Raw genomic sequence first — 13,179 nt, 5'->3', positions numbered from 1 at the left:
ACTGTTGCCGAGGCAGGACCTAACGTGATTAAGAATTAGACCCGCTTCCACTTTGCGTTTTCTCGTTTTCCTTAACTCTCTGACGCGCACGCCAACGACGACGAAACACACAGCAAACGCTGAAACTGCCAGGCCATTTTGTCCTGAGTCAGTCTACTGAAGCAACCAACAGCTTTTTGCTCTGCGGAAAACGCCCATGGCTCACAATTAGCGGCTAACGAGTCACGTGGTGACAAAACAAGAGGAAGTGCAGTGATTCGGAGAGAGTGGACGAGCAGCATTGATCAGTCACGGCCGCGTCGGTCGCTGCTCCGCTTATTTAGCAAAAAAGCAGACAGCTGTCGCCAGACAGAACAACTGTGTGACACTGATGCTGAACAACCTCGGTGATTTCCTTAAGGCGTACGACCCCGTTCCCAAAGAATTTGGGATGCTATGTAAAATGTTAACAAAACAGCATGTGATAATCTGCTGAACACAGTTTCTTTGCAAATGACTGCCCTCTCCTTTAATTTACGTTTTACACAGCGTCCCGACTTTGTTGAAATCGGGATGGCAGTTATTTGGCAGTCCTGCAGCAGATGTCCCACAGCGCTGTGGTTGCTTGTTCAGATGAATGCTACGAATTCTCTGAATGCTAATTCTTATTAATATGGACCATTGTCCTCCTACATGATCAGCATTAAGGAGGTGCCGGTTTAGAAACATTTAATCAGAAAGCAAATACTGAAATGTTCAAGTTCATTTTCCCTAAATGAAGTGAACACTATGCATTATGTTGTGAGCTGTTAAACCTCTGGAATCTGACTGACTTTATCAGAAAGTCTGCAGCAGTACAGCACGGACCCTAAGCGCCGGCCTCAGTGGTGCAGACCCATGAATTATTAAATGCATGCCAATAGCGAACAGATAGAAAGCATCCCTGCTGAAAAACAAGGGCAACCTGTGGGTATTTAATTAGCAGGGTGGGTGCTCCTCTGCATGCCTGATCACGCAGGGTAAAGGACACCCGGGGGCCGGAGAAAAGCTTGGCATTGTATTGGTTTGCATCCAAGCTGTCCGATCCATCATGCTGTCTGTTGACTGGTGTTTGCGGAGCCAGCCCTTATTAATTATCAGCTCATTTGGAGAGGAGGGGGTGTCAAGGGTGGAGTGTGGGCGGTAGGTGGTAGGTCCTCTTTGATCAATGTAAGCTATCGCTCCAAGAGAACTCTACTGAGGGTGAATAAGGTCAATCCGGCCCAGCGCGCTGAGCAGAGGATGAGTGGACGCCCCTGGGATGGAGGTGTGGGAGGTGAAAGTGTCAGCTGTAGGTAGCTGGTCCACATGGCAAGCATTACTGACAGCACCAGGCATCAGCTTTCAGCACAGAGGGTTAAACACACTCACAGCGTGAGCTTGTTTAGGCGATGCCTGGCGTTAAGACCAGGTTAGGGTGTGGGTGACTTGTCATTCTCAGTACAGATCTGCATGTAGGTTGCTAGCTCAAAGGCTGCTGCTGCTTCCTGGAGCAACAGGGATTTTGAAAATGGTGACACGCAGATAGCGTGATGGGAGGAGAAAGCCACCTGACATAGCGAGGCCACTGGCAGACTTACACCCACAGTCTACATCTGGTGAGTCTGACTACAGCGTAACAGACACTCCCACTCAGTAAATCAGATTACTGTTGCCTGTTTAATGGTGATCCACTCTGAATATTTAGATCTCACAGCCTTCAAGACATAAAACTGCTAATAATTGAGTGTATAAATGTAGCAGGCATGAAGAGATTCGTGCCGCTCGAAGCAGTGCCGCTCCCTCCATCATGTTCAACAGGTAAACCTGCGGCTGTGCTGGAAACCTTTCAACAAATTAAATTTCTCTATTAAAAAAAGGTTATTGTCAATACACATATGATGGTATGGTGTATGATCATGTCACTTGTGTTGTACCTTGACACTCTGTAAATAAAAGGTGCTTTTAAAGAGACACCAAGTGCTATTTAAAGGATAGGTTGACATTTGTTCAGAGCTATAGTAGTGAAATACTCACTTGGCCATTGGTACAGTGCAAAAAACAGTCACTGTAATCATCCCTCCTGTCCATACTGGAGGTAAAAAGATCCTTTCCTGACTTGATTTATATGTGAGTGATGGAAGACAACGTCCACATCTGTACAAATCTGAATTCTGAAGTTCAGCCAAAGCCAATACAAAGCTTCAACAGTCTGAATTAGTCAAATCAAGATGGTATCTTCCAAAGTTCCTCTTATTTAGTATGTTTTCCCCTGGGCAGCGTTTCCTTAATGAGCTGCAGTGCAGGGACTGTAACACAAAGGGGCAGTTTCGTGCAAAAGAAGTAAAATTCTGACAGCTGACAGTCCTCTCCTGACACTTCAGCCCTCGCGTCACCAGCACTCGTCTCGACACGCGACAAACGCCTCCAACACAAACAAGCTGACATGCGCTGAGAGGATGTGTCGTTTTGGAAGAAGCCGTGTGGTTTGCATGATATTTCAGTTCAGATTACAGGGAAACTTCAGCACCAACGCCAGCTCTTCTAATCGTGTGGCGGAAAGTACTAAGAAGCTACTTTTCTCTCATTACCTTCAAATGGAGTTTACATTCAAAACGTGATTATTTTATAAAATGTGATGCAATGTTGTAGATGTAATTGCCCAATAAAGTAGTTTAAATTATCTCCACAGTGACCAGATTCACAAACATTAAAATGCTGCTTACATTTTAATGCATCATTAATAATCCAAGTATACAAATACAGCATATAGTAATATAAGACTGTGACAGAAAGCATTCAGCACACTTTTCCTTTAGAGGCTGAAGTACATTTTGTAGATTATAATTCTGTACTTTTACTAAAGTAAACTTTTTCATGCTGGATTTTTATTTGTGATTATTCCACTGTGGTATTGCAACTGTTACTTCAGTAAAAGTTCTGTATACTCACACCAGTGGAAATAAATATAAACACAATAATATAGCATAATAGGGTATAATATTACACATGCATGCATGTGTATATGATCCATGTTGCCGTGCCAGTGTTTGGAGAGTAAAGTCGCTAGGCTGGGTTGGTTGGGGGCCTTTTTTCTCCTTGGAGAGCAGGACTGTGAGAGCTGTGAGGGCTCTCAATAGACAGAGGATTATGGAAATCAAAGCTGAGAGATTAGCTAATGGGAATATAATGGCCACTGACTGCCTGGGTCAGATGGGCCATGCAAATGAAGCAGCTATAGTCAGAAGGAGGATTGATATGTATGGACAAAGTGCTGGCCAAAGATGGCCCTGTATCAGTAATGCTACACAGACATACATGCATATGCATGCAAACACACACACGCACACACTGAGGGCCTGAAGCCCGCAGACAGGAGTGAGCTTTCAGCAAGAGGACCCAGCTCAAGTGGGGAACCGGAGATATCGCCAGCTCCGGCCCCGCTCCCTCTCACTGATGTCAACAGGCAGCACGTGATCCTCCCCGACGCCTGGCTCTCATCCCCACCGACACAGCACTGAGATGCAGATGCTGGTCCAGCCCCGCTCTCCACGCTCCATCAAATATCTATTCATCCCGCCTTGGACCCAAAACAGAACAAACGTCCTTGTGGACAATCAATAATGCCGTGACCAGGACAGCCAAGTATTACGACAGCATTTAAATACACTAAGTAGTTTATTTTCCTACAGACTCTGGACAATCTGACATCCGCCATTTAGGATGTGCGGATATTAACCTTCTTCGGACGCACGAGGTAAAGTGGGTGTCGTAAAATGCAATTGACTGGGACACATGGCGGCTTTCATCATCAAACTAAATGGAACATCGACTCTCTTATATATCAGAATACCAATTTTGAGCATGTCAGAAAAATCTCAATTTCAGGTGGGAGCGGCGGGACTCCGGCTCCCCGTGCCTGGCCTCTCCCCTCTCATTTTCATTCCGGCCCGCTCGTTGCAGCCATTCATCAGGACCCGGGCAGAGGACACCTCCCGCCTGCTCACAAATGCATGGAGCAGGCAATAAAATTAACCTTGTGGCAATTGTTTTCCCACCCGTTTGATGGCCCCGTGTCAGCTCATCCGTTACAGCGGGAAGGTATAAAAAAGTCAAGCTCAGATGTGCAAAAAATTATGACTCTGGGTGGGGGGGGGGCTGGCAGGGGGTGTACCTGAATGGAGCCGAGCTAATGCCAGATTATGGAGTCAAAACCCGATCAATCAGTGTTAGAGAGTAGCTGAAAAGATGGTTGCTTGTTGATTTGTGTCTGGAAACAATAAAGAGCATCAAGAGCCTGGTAGGTGGTGGTGATGAAGACGACGGAGCAGCAAGACGGCGGTGCTTCTGCACTTCAGCCACCATCCCTGACCCGGCCCTTTCACTGTGCGGGGAGGAACAAGATGGAGGAGGGAGGAGGGCGAGGGGGGTGGGGATAAAAATCCTTCAGAGGGTGTTTATTTGCTCTCAACACCTCCTAAGCGATCAATATTTTTAATTTGGGTCCGAGTTATTATTTTTCACATCACTGCGCCGGGGAGCAGAGTAAAGTGGCTCATATTTTAGCACTAAAAAGATCGATATGACAGGCTCACCTTCACTCTGCCCCCTCGGTGGCTGGGGGCCGCACATCATAATGGACGGTGGCGAGGTACACCCGGCCCGCCTCATGCTGGAATCACATCATTATCTGTGGCTGGAGACCCCCCCCTCCGCAACAAACCCCTACACCCCACCTTCCGCCGCAGGACAACAACGCCTCCACCTCCAGCACGACTGATTTACTCCCCTCGGCCGGATCCCGTCCCGCCACGCCTGCACACAGGTGAACACTCTATCAGGGTTTATGGGGAGAAGCACGGCGAGAGCGGCCGTGCCCGTGCCCGCTGCGGCGATGATCCGGGAGGGCAGGAGGCTCGCTTCCCCCAGATCTGACTCCTTGTAATAAATGCATCAATTTCTCCACCTCTTTACACAATCTATTAATTATATCTACATTTTCAGTCAAAATATTATCACACTGGGAATGCCCACTCTCTCTGCCTCATAACTCACGTCTGATGGCAGATTCATTGATTGTCGCTCAACCTATGTCCTGAGTGTGTGTGTGTGTGTGTGTGTTTCTTGCATCAGTGTTTATTCAGCTCCGTCACTATATATGTGTGTGTCTGCACTTATGTCTGCCCTGAGAGTATGAGTGATGGCCGCGGAGAGTTATGGCCCGGCGATATTACCGTGCTGACATCTACTCCATTCAAGTGGCCTCAGTCGGTGCCGTACTTCTCACCATATTGAAATAAGAGCTCTCTTAGATTTAGTTAGCAATATTTTAACCTGCTTATATGCCTGCTGCGGTCTTTTTAAACACGGAGCTGAGAGGTGGAGGGGAGGAGGGAGGTGGGGGGGGGGTCTGCTCCTGCTAGTTAACCTCTGTGTGTAAAACCAACAGACTGTACACAGAGACCCTTCCTCTATGACCCCACTTTCTCTGGAAAGTATATAATCTCTATATGCAACCTGGTTTTGTTTCATCATAAAAAGGTGGAATCGGGGGTGATATAGGATGCAGTAAAGAAAAAAAATAAGGGGGGGGGGGGGATAAATGCAAGTGACACGCATTTCTGGGCAATACCGTAAACAGACTCGCGCTGAGGCCCTGTCAGCACGGAGGGACACTAAGTGTTCATAAATTCCTGGCCGAGCAGAGCGGTACTGATGATTGCATTACAGCACGCTGCCTGGAGGAGAATTAAGGACTCACCTCTGGAGCAGAGCGAGGCAGAGCTGCTGGCAGCTACTGACAGGGCTGCTCCACTGACCCGAGATCAGACGGCAGCGTGGGCAGGAAAGACACAAATTAGGCATCTGGCTGATGCCGCTGATGATTTTCTCTTAAATTTACAATGTGACACTTCTGTAAGAGGCAGCCTCTATATACTGGGCCGCCTCAGTGAAGACTTGGGTTTCGGCGGCAGCATTTGTTTAACCTGATCGGCTCTGCTCTGCACTACACTTTCTGACTTTATGGATTTTGACATGGAAGCCCGTCTGTTTCATCGAGAGCTTGTTCTTAATCTGGTCTGATTGCATTCAGTATTTATGCTCCAAAAGTATGGAACAGCTTATCTGCTGATCACATCTGAAGACACTTGTATTCAGTTAAGCATCCAGCTAACTTCATTGTATATCATTGTTACTTTATGTAATTTGGTTGCTTTTATTCCTGTCTCACGGCAAACATCTGGCTCGTCCCACGTGGGATTACAAGACACAGCTCTTCATCAAACCAAAATCCACAAAATACCACCTAAAACATAACAAATAAATAACACCAGTTCCAACACGATGTATGTCGTCCTTGTGTATACCTTTAGATAACATATACTAATGGGAAGCATTTCAAATAAACAGGAGAAGAAAGAAGAGAAATGCTACAAACCTAAAGTTTAGTTTTAGTTTTCCTCATCTCCCAGACTGAATCATTTAAATGTTGCATATGTGAACAGCCAACTCAGTATTTGTGAATCACCCTTATTTATTGTTGTGTGTTTCTACTATTTTTGGTTCTTTTGCCCTTTTCCATTTGCTTTTTTTTTTTTTTTTTTTTTTTTTTGTCCCGGATAGATTTGCTTTTGATTTCCCCTATAAAGCACTTCAAATGCAATTTGTATGAAACTGGATGCCATACAAATTAGGAATTTGACCTCGGGCTTCCACTGTGTGTCATCCTGTCCTTCTCCAATCTGATCATCTCAGAGGAGCTCATTCACTGTAAATGCATGTTTGGTAAAATCCTGCTTTACTTAAAGACAAAGCCTAGGTGGTCTTATTATAGTTTTTTTGAAGTGCCACTTACTTAATATTAACGTAATGCATTTGACATCATACCTCTCTGATTCCAAATAATATGAAACTCTCAGCAACCACACTAAAATCCAGTCAAATCTAAACTTCTTTTTCAACCTGGGATTTATGCTACGCCGCCGTCCGCTTTTCATTAGAAGTCCATTGCCATTTGCAGTTTGTGTACACTCTAACATAAGACACTGACTCCATGATAATGAAATCAAAAACTGCAAACAGCTTGCTCTGAACTCGCTCTGAGTGTTTTAGAGCCATGACACAAATTGGTCAGGACAAAGTGCTTACACACTATCACACTGTGTCCTAGGGTGGAAGCAGTGCAAGTACAAACACACACACACACACCCATGCATGCATGCATACGCGCACACACACACACACACACACACAACGGTGGGGTAAAAGGAGACAGCGGCGTCCTGTCAAGCCACGGAGCCTGATTTATCCTCTGCCGCTGCTCTCATTCCTGTCCTGCAGACCACAGACATGAGGGATGCCTTTAATTTCCCATTAAAATGCCCTGGAACAACTGAGGGCTGAGGAGGCAGAGTGTGCTGCTGTGTGTCACTGTCTGTGTGTGCGGATAGCTTGATTAGACTGTGTGACGGTGGTGTGTGTGCGTTTGTGCGTGCGGGTTTGCAGGCGTTTCCGTGAAGCCGTGCAGACATCAGAGTAGGAGCGCGTGTCAGGAAGCGGTAACATTAACGCACGTCATTGCAGATGACACGGGCTGCAGCTCCAGGGCCGGGCCCACGATAAATATTAATGGCCAAGAACAAGTGGATTGGGAGTTGAGTTATCAGGGCGGGCCTTCCTAATTGACATTTTACCTGCTGTATACCTTAACAGGGCTGTAAAACACCGGGCCCGGGCTCAGCCGTAGGGGGGACGTGTCAGTCAAGCTTTTCCTCATCACTGCCGCCTTCCTCTGGGAGGAGAGGAGGAGCTCCAGCCCGCCTGGACTTCTCACTGTTCACATTCAGCATCAAGGTGGTACATTTTAACATCAAGACACGATTAGAGTTTGATTTAGAGACATGGAGATGCAGGCGTACAGGATGAACTCTGCATTTCAGATGGTGCATCCGCAGGTGGAGTTTGGAAATCTAACTTATATTGCAAAAACATTCATTGTTTTTTGCTCAACAAATATTACAAAAGTTCATTTCACTTTTCTGACTAAATTAGTAAAAAAAATTTTTCAACTTCAATTTCAAACTTTGAAAATCTTAAAGGGGATTGGCTTATTTAGTTCTACAGAGCTTAAAATAATAATAATAATAATAATAATAATAATAGCATTCAAAGACAGCAAAATCCACTTATTAAATAGAAAACTATGTGTGTTTTTTTATTTCTTCAGATTTAAGCAGAGCTGGGGCTTTAACTAATGATTGATTTCAAAACTCTGTACTTTCTCGATGAATCTTTTAGTCCATAAAATGTTAGAAAAAAAAACAAAACAGCTATCATATCAATTCCCAGAGAGGATCATTTTGAGCTGCAACAATTAATCGACTGGTTATTAACACTATTAAATTAATCAACAACTATTGTGAGAATTAATTGACCAGGTTGAGTCATTTCTGAAGACAAAAAAGGCAAAGCTCTGTGATTCCACCTTCTTTGAAGTGAATATTTTCTGGTTTCCTGACTCCCCTATGACAGTAAACTGAATATCTTCGGGTTGTGGACAAAACAAGACATTTAAGGACGTCATCTTGGGCTTTGGGAAACACTGATCGACGTTTTTCACCATTTTCTGACATTTTATAGACCAAACAACTCACTGATTAACCAAGAAATAACCAGGAGATTAATCAGCAATGAAAATAATTTACTATCATAGAGGACTAAGAAAAATAGCAAAAGATCACATCTGAGACACCGGAACCAGTGATTCTTGGGGCATTTGTGCAAAATGGTTGAGTTTGTGTCCATTGTCTAATTGATTTATACACAGCAGGTAAAAAAAAACACACACATTCATTTATCAGTCATCCTCTCTTCCAGTTCAAACACACTCACACTGGGCAGGCATGTAAACGATCTCACTGGTCTTTACCATACACTCGCCACATTACTACACTCACACTCATCCAAAACATTCACTGGAAACTGCACACACACACACACACAGCTGCCTACGAAAACACAACAAAACACACATTAATACAAAGAGGAGGCTCTGGACCCAGAAAAGTGTTCCCACTTACATTATCTGAAAATTGACAGGCGGGGCAGACAACAAACAATTATCCCCGGAGCACGGGGGGGAAAAAAATCGAAGATTGAGAAAACAAATATGGGTGATGTCATCAAAGCTAAATGGCAAGCCCTGTGTGAGAAAGACTGCAGAGTCTATTCATATTTACTGTTGCCAGGATTTCAATATCAACATCATAGAAAGCACATCAGATGTTTCCCTTTCCACTGACTGATTCACAAAGAGAAGCACAAACTGCCATCTCTATTTGATGAAAAGGAAAATACAACAAAAAGGTTAATCTATAGACAAACACCATTAAATAAACAGCTCATAATGCCGGGATATTAGCGGCGCTTATATGAAATGGCAGATAATTATATTTTCTAAAGGCCAGTGTTAGTAATATTTTTTTGAAAAGAGCAAATGTGACTCAGTGGGTGCTGTGATTTATGAGCGTTTGTGGAGGTGCAGTGTAGCGTGGCGATAACGCCGAAAACATGGAGGGAAACCAAGACACACAACTCAGTGATCACAGACGAACTGGGACCAAAGTCCATGTCTGGACCCATGTCAATATGTTATTCTGTAGTGCTTTGTTCCACAGAATCTCCTGGGAACGCAGAGACGATCGTCTGACATACCTGTAGTCTCTCAATTAAGCATTGGACATAAAACTGCACTTAAAACCACGTTTCCTTGCAAACCACATGACGGTTACAGAACACTGGGCTGAAGTCCTCTGCTACTGCTGGTAGGTTTGAGTCTTTGGCTCCACCAAGAGGCCAAATAAAAAACATCTATTCAGCTGTGCAACAAATAAATGAATGAAAAGGCTCATTCGCCATGATAAAAGGTTCTGTCACAAGTACTATTACATACTTGGCCAAATTGTACTCATACATGTTAGTTGCATTTATTGATGCACCAAATAAACAGGAAACTTATGAAGATGATGGTATATTAATATGTATGATCCAGAGGGCACACGTTACCCACTATTGAACTGAATACTTAAAAAAAACTGGACAAATTCAAATATTGACTTTTTGTTTGATTATTGAGGTTAAGCTGTTTTTTACCTGTGCATCTACTTCTTTAAAATCAACTTTATCAGAACTTACTGAACTGAACTTTTGACTGAAAATAACAATGATAATATTAATGAATTCATGGTTTTCCAATAAGAAATTAAAATCAATATAGACGCAGGCCCAAAACATTTAACAAGTTTTTAACCTGAGCGCCATCAACAAAATTATTTCCAAATATCTACTGCCATCTGGTGGCAGCCTGCCATTACTACACACTGAGAGAAAAGATGCAGGCAGCAGTTAAGCCTATTGTTATAGGTTTATATTAAGATTTAGATTTACTCAAGAAAGAAAGCTAATAATCTTGAACTGAATTGACAATTTGAAAAATCTAACTGCATCAAATCACTGAGCCTGTGATTCATCCCTAATCCATCATGCGTACAGTCATCTTAAATAGAACCACTGCAAATTCCAAGAGTTTGCGGGTACTTCCTGATAAAATGTGGACGCAACATCAGCGTATGGAATAGCACTTACTGTGAAATGCTCCTGGGATTTGTAGTTCTCATCGAGGTAGACGCGGGCTCTGCTGTACTCCTTCATGGCATCACTGGACAACAGCTCTCTGAGGGACCACACACACACACACACACACACACACAAACACACAAACACACAAACACACAAACACACACAAACAGAGAGAGAGTTGGATCAGGAAATGTCAACATATCCCAAATCATCCAGAGTTCCTTTAAGTTCAAGCAAATTTAAAATAACTCAGTATTAATTCAATCAAGTCATTATGTTTCCTCATCCAGGTCTTTCACTAAAAGGTATTTTCTGTGCAAAGACATCATCATATTTAGCTGTGCAGATGCACGGCTGTGATGCGACCAGTGGGGGGAGTAGTCCGTTCAGGTTAAAGCACTCCTGCATGTGGGTGTTTCCTGGTCATAAAAAAATGCTCAACTGTTACCAGTATAATCAAAGCAAATCGACAAATGACCACATCCTGAGCACCATACTTACTTTACAAAACTATCCACGTGTGACATGGACGCCTCATAATTCTTCCCGCCCACTTCTTGACAGTGCACTGCCAAGAAGTGAGGCTTGTGTGAGTGGACTGTCTGCAGGGAGAGGGAGAAAAAACACACGTCAGAAAGGAGGGAAAGGGGGCAAGCAGTTCCACAGCACTTCATGTTTCAGCGCCAGTGCATCCATAACGGCTGTAACAACACTGCAGCAAGCCCATTTGCTCACAATAAACAAACCTTAAGTTGAATTATTCAGTGGAGCGCAAAACCTGTATGAGCGTGGCGCCCGGGCCCCTACAATTCTTCCTAACTCGGCTCTGTGACATGCTACTGTATTTACACAAGACAAAGTGCCTCGCTAATGTAGGCAGAGGGCACTTAGTGAGCTTGTTCCACAAGCGTAACGTCGGCCCCTCTTCATCTAGCACCGGGGACGTGCCTGCAGCAGAGTGTGCACGTACAGCGGGTGTGACAGATGCTCACACGCCACCGCTCGCGCAGACACATCACTCACTATAACTCCGCCGCTGCAGGAATACGTCAGGAATGCTCGTTGGGACGTGGAAAACGCTCCAGCCGACACAGGCTGCCACAGAAAAAAGAGGGTGTCGTGAAATTAGCACAAACCAGCATGTTCTGCAGCTAATACACACTGGTTACTTGCTGTATATAAAGTGAAAGTGCTGAGACTCACTTCCTGCACGCTATCCCATCCAGAGTCACGTGACCTCATGTTGCCTTCCTTTAACATTCCCTCTTACACGTGGCGAGGTGTTTGTGAGCACCCTGTCAGAGGTGTTCAGAGCGGCTGACCTCTAATGGAAAATCAATACCACAGAGTGATTTAGAGCACTCACAGGTCGGGCCTATAGATGGCAGGCAGGGGACATACATCAACGTCACTGGGTATCGAGGAGGGGGGGTTGCAAATGGTCCCCGGACCTGAACGGAGCCCTGCTACTTCACCAGCACCCCACCTCCGTGTTACATTATGCTCACTACAGGTCCAATCAAATAAAAGTAATGTATGGCAATAACACTATGGATTTTCCATCAACCTATGGCTTGTCACTTAGCCCGATGACCCAGGAGCGGGGGCCCTACGGCAGCTCAAACTTGCAAAGATTAGTGGACCTATCAACTCACGACGGAAAAGGTCACCCTCTCAAGGAGCTCGCGACTAATGTCAGGCTCGAATGTGACAGGTGGGAGGCGTGTGTGTGTGTGCGCGCGCGCACACTAACACGCACGTGCGTCTGCTAATCGACCACATTGTATTTGTCTTTCCAGGCTGTAAATTCAGGTCTACGTCGGCAAACAGACAGCGTGCGCGTGGTAATTTCATTAGCAGAAACACCGATACTATCAAAAAAAACAAACAGCGTCAGCGAGTGACCTGACTTTACTTTGACTAAGAGCAAACCTGCGACCGATATCCAATTAAATCTGCCACCGTTAGCAGGAAATTCTGTTGACATTTGAGTTGAGCAGCGACCGAAATATTGACATGCCAAATACTGTACCTATAAAACCTGATTTTATGATAGGCAACACCAGTAGTGGCCTCTCCAAACAGCGCTCAGACGGTGACAGCTGCTGTGCCAGCGGTGAGGAAGCCTGTCTGCCGGTGACTGACATGACTAACAGAGCGCTGCCATATGGGACCATTTCTCAACCTAACAAGGATGTCAGACACTGATATGTTTGATATGGAGGTGTGTCATCTCCTCTCATCTCTCCATCTCACTGTGACCCAATTGTTGACAGCATCTGAATTCAGAGGAGGATCTCATTTGTCTCGGTTACATATTTGCCAAACTGTGCGTGTATTTTCCTGGAGGCAGAGGAGGCCTGTCAGAGTCTGCAGCGTCCTTCTAAAATCTAATCAGTCTAATCTACTCTTCCAAAGTTACAATCTGTTACACAGTGATGGCAGCAAACATCCAGAATACTCCTGGTGTGTATTATCATGTTCTTTATTACGGCTTTCATACACGTGACACATGTATGAAAAGACACATAACGTATGTGTGCT

The 13,179-nt window shown here is 44.6% G+C and overlaps 1 protein-coding gene across 2 annotated transcripts in view; it reads right to left on the bottom strand.

Annotated features, from left to right (window-relative positions):
• The window catches only part of LOC121614197 (inositol polyphosphate-5-phosphatase A), a 132,290-nt gene that overhangs the window by 73,384 nt on the left and 45,727 nt on the right, over positions 1-13,179 (bottom strand). The window contains exons 1-3 of one of the 2 annotated variants that reach the window (XM_041948005.1): positions 11,659-11,679; positions 11,137-11,237; positions 10,642-10,729 (exon numbers count right to left, since the gene is read on the bottom strand). In XM_041948005.1, coding sequence (XP_041803939.1) covers positions 10,642-10,729; positions 11,137-11,162 — 114 coding nt within the window. In that variant the 5' untranslated portion in view covers positions 11,163-11,237; positions 11,659-11,679. Of the gene's footprint in view, positions 1-10,641; positions 10,730-11,136; positions 11,238-11,658; positions 11,680-13,179 lie in introns of those variants that run through there. The other variant, XM_041948004.1, reaches the window with a different exon arrangement.

Source organism: Chelmon rostratus, chromosome 11 (assembly GCF_017976325.1).
Source record: "Chelmon rostratus isolate fCheRos1 chromosome 11, fCheRos1.pri, whole genome shotgun sequence".
In the NCBI taxonomy this organism is placed as follows: domain Eukaryota; kingdom Metazoa; phylum Chordata; class Actinopteri; order Chaetodontiformes; family Chaetodontidae; genus Chelmon; species Chelmon rostratus.
Note: the sequence above shows the minus strand (reverse complement) of the source record. Positions and strands in the feature narration are given on the sequence as shown.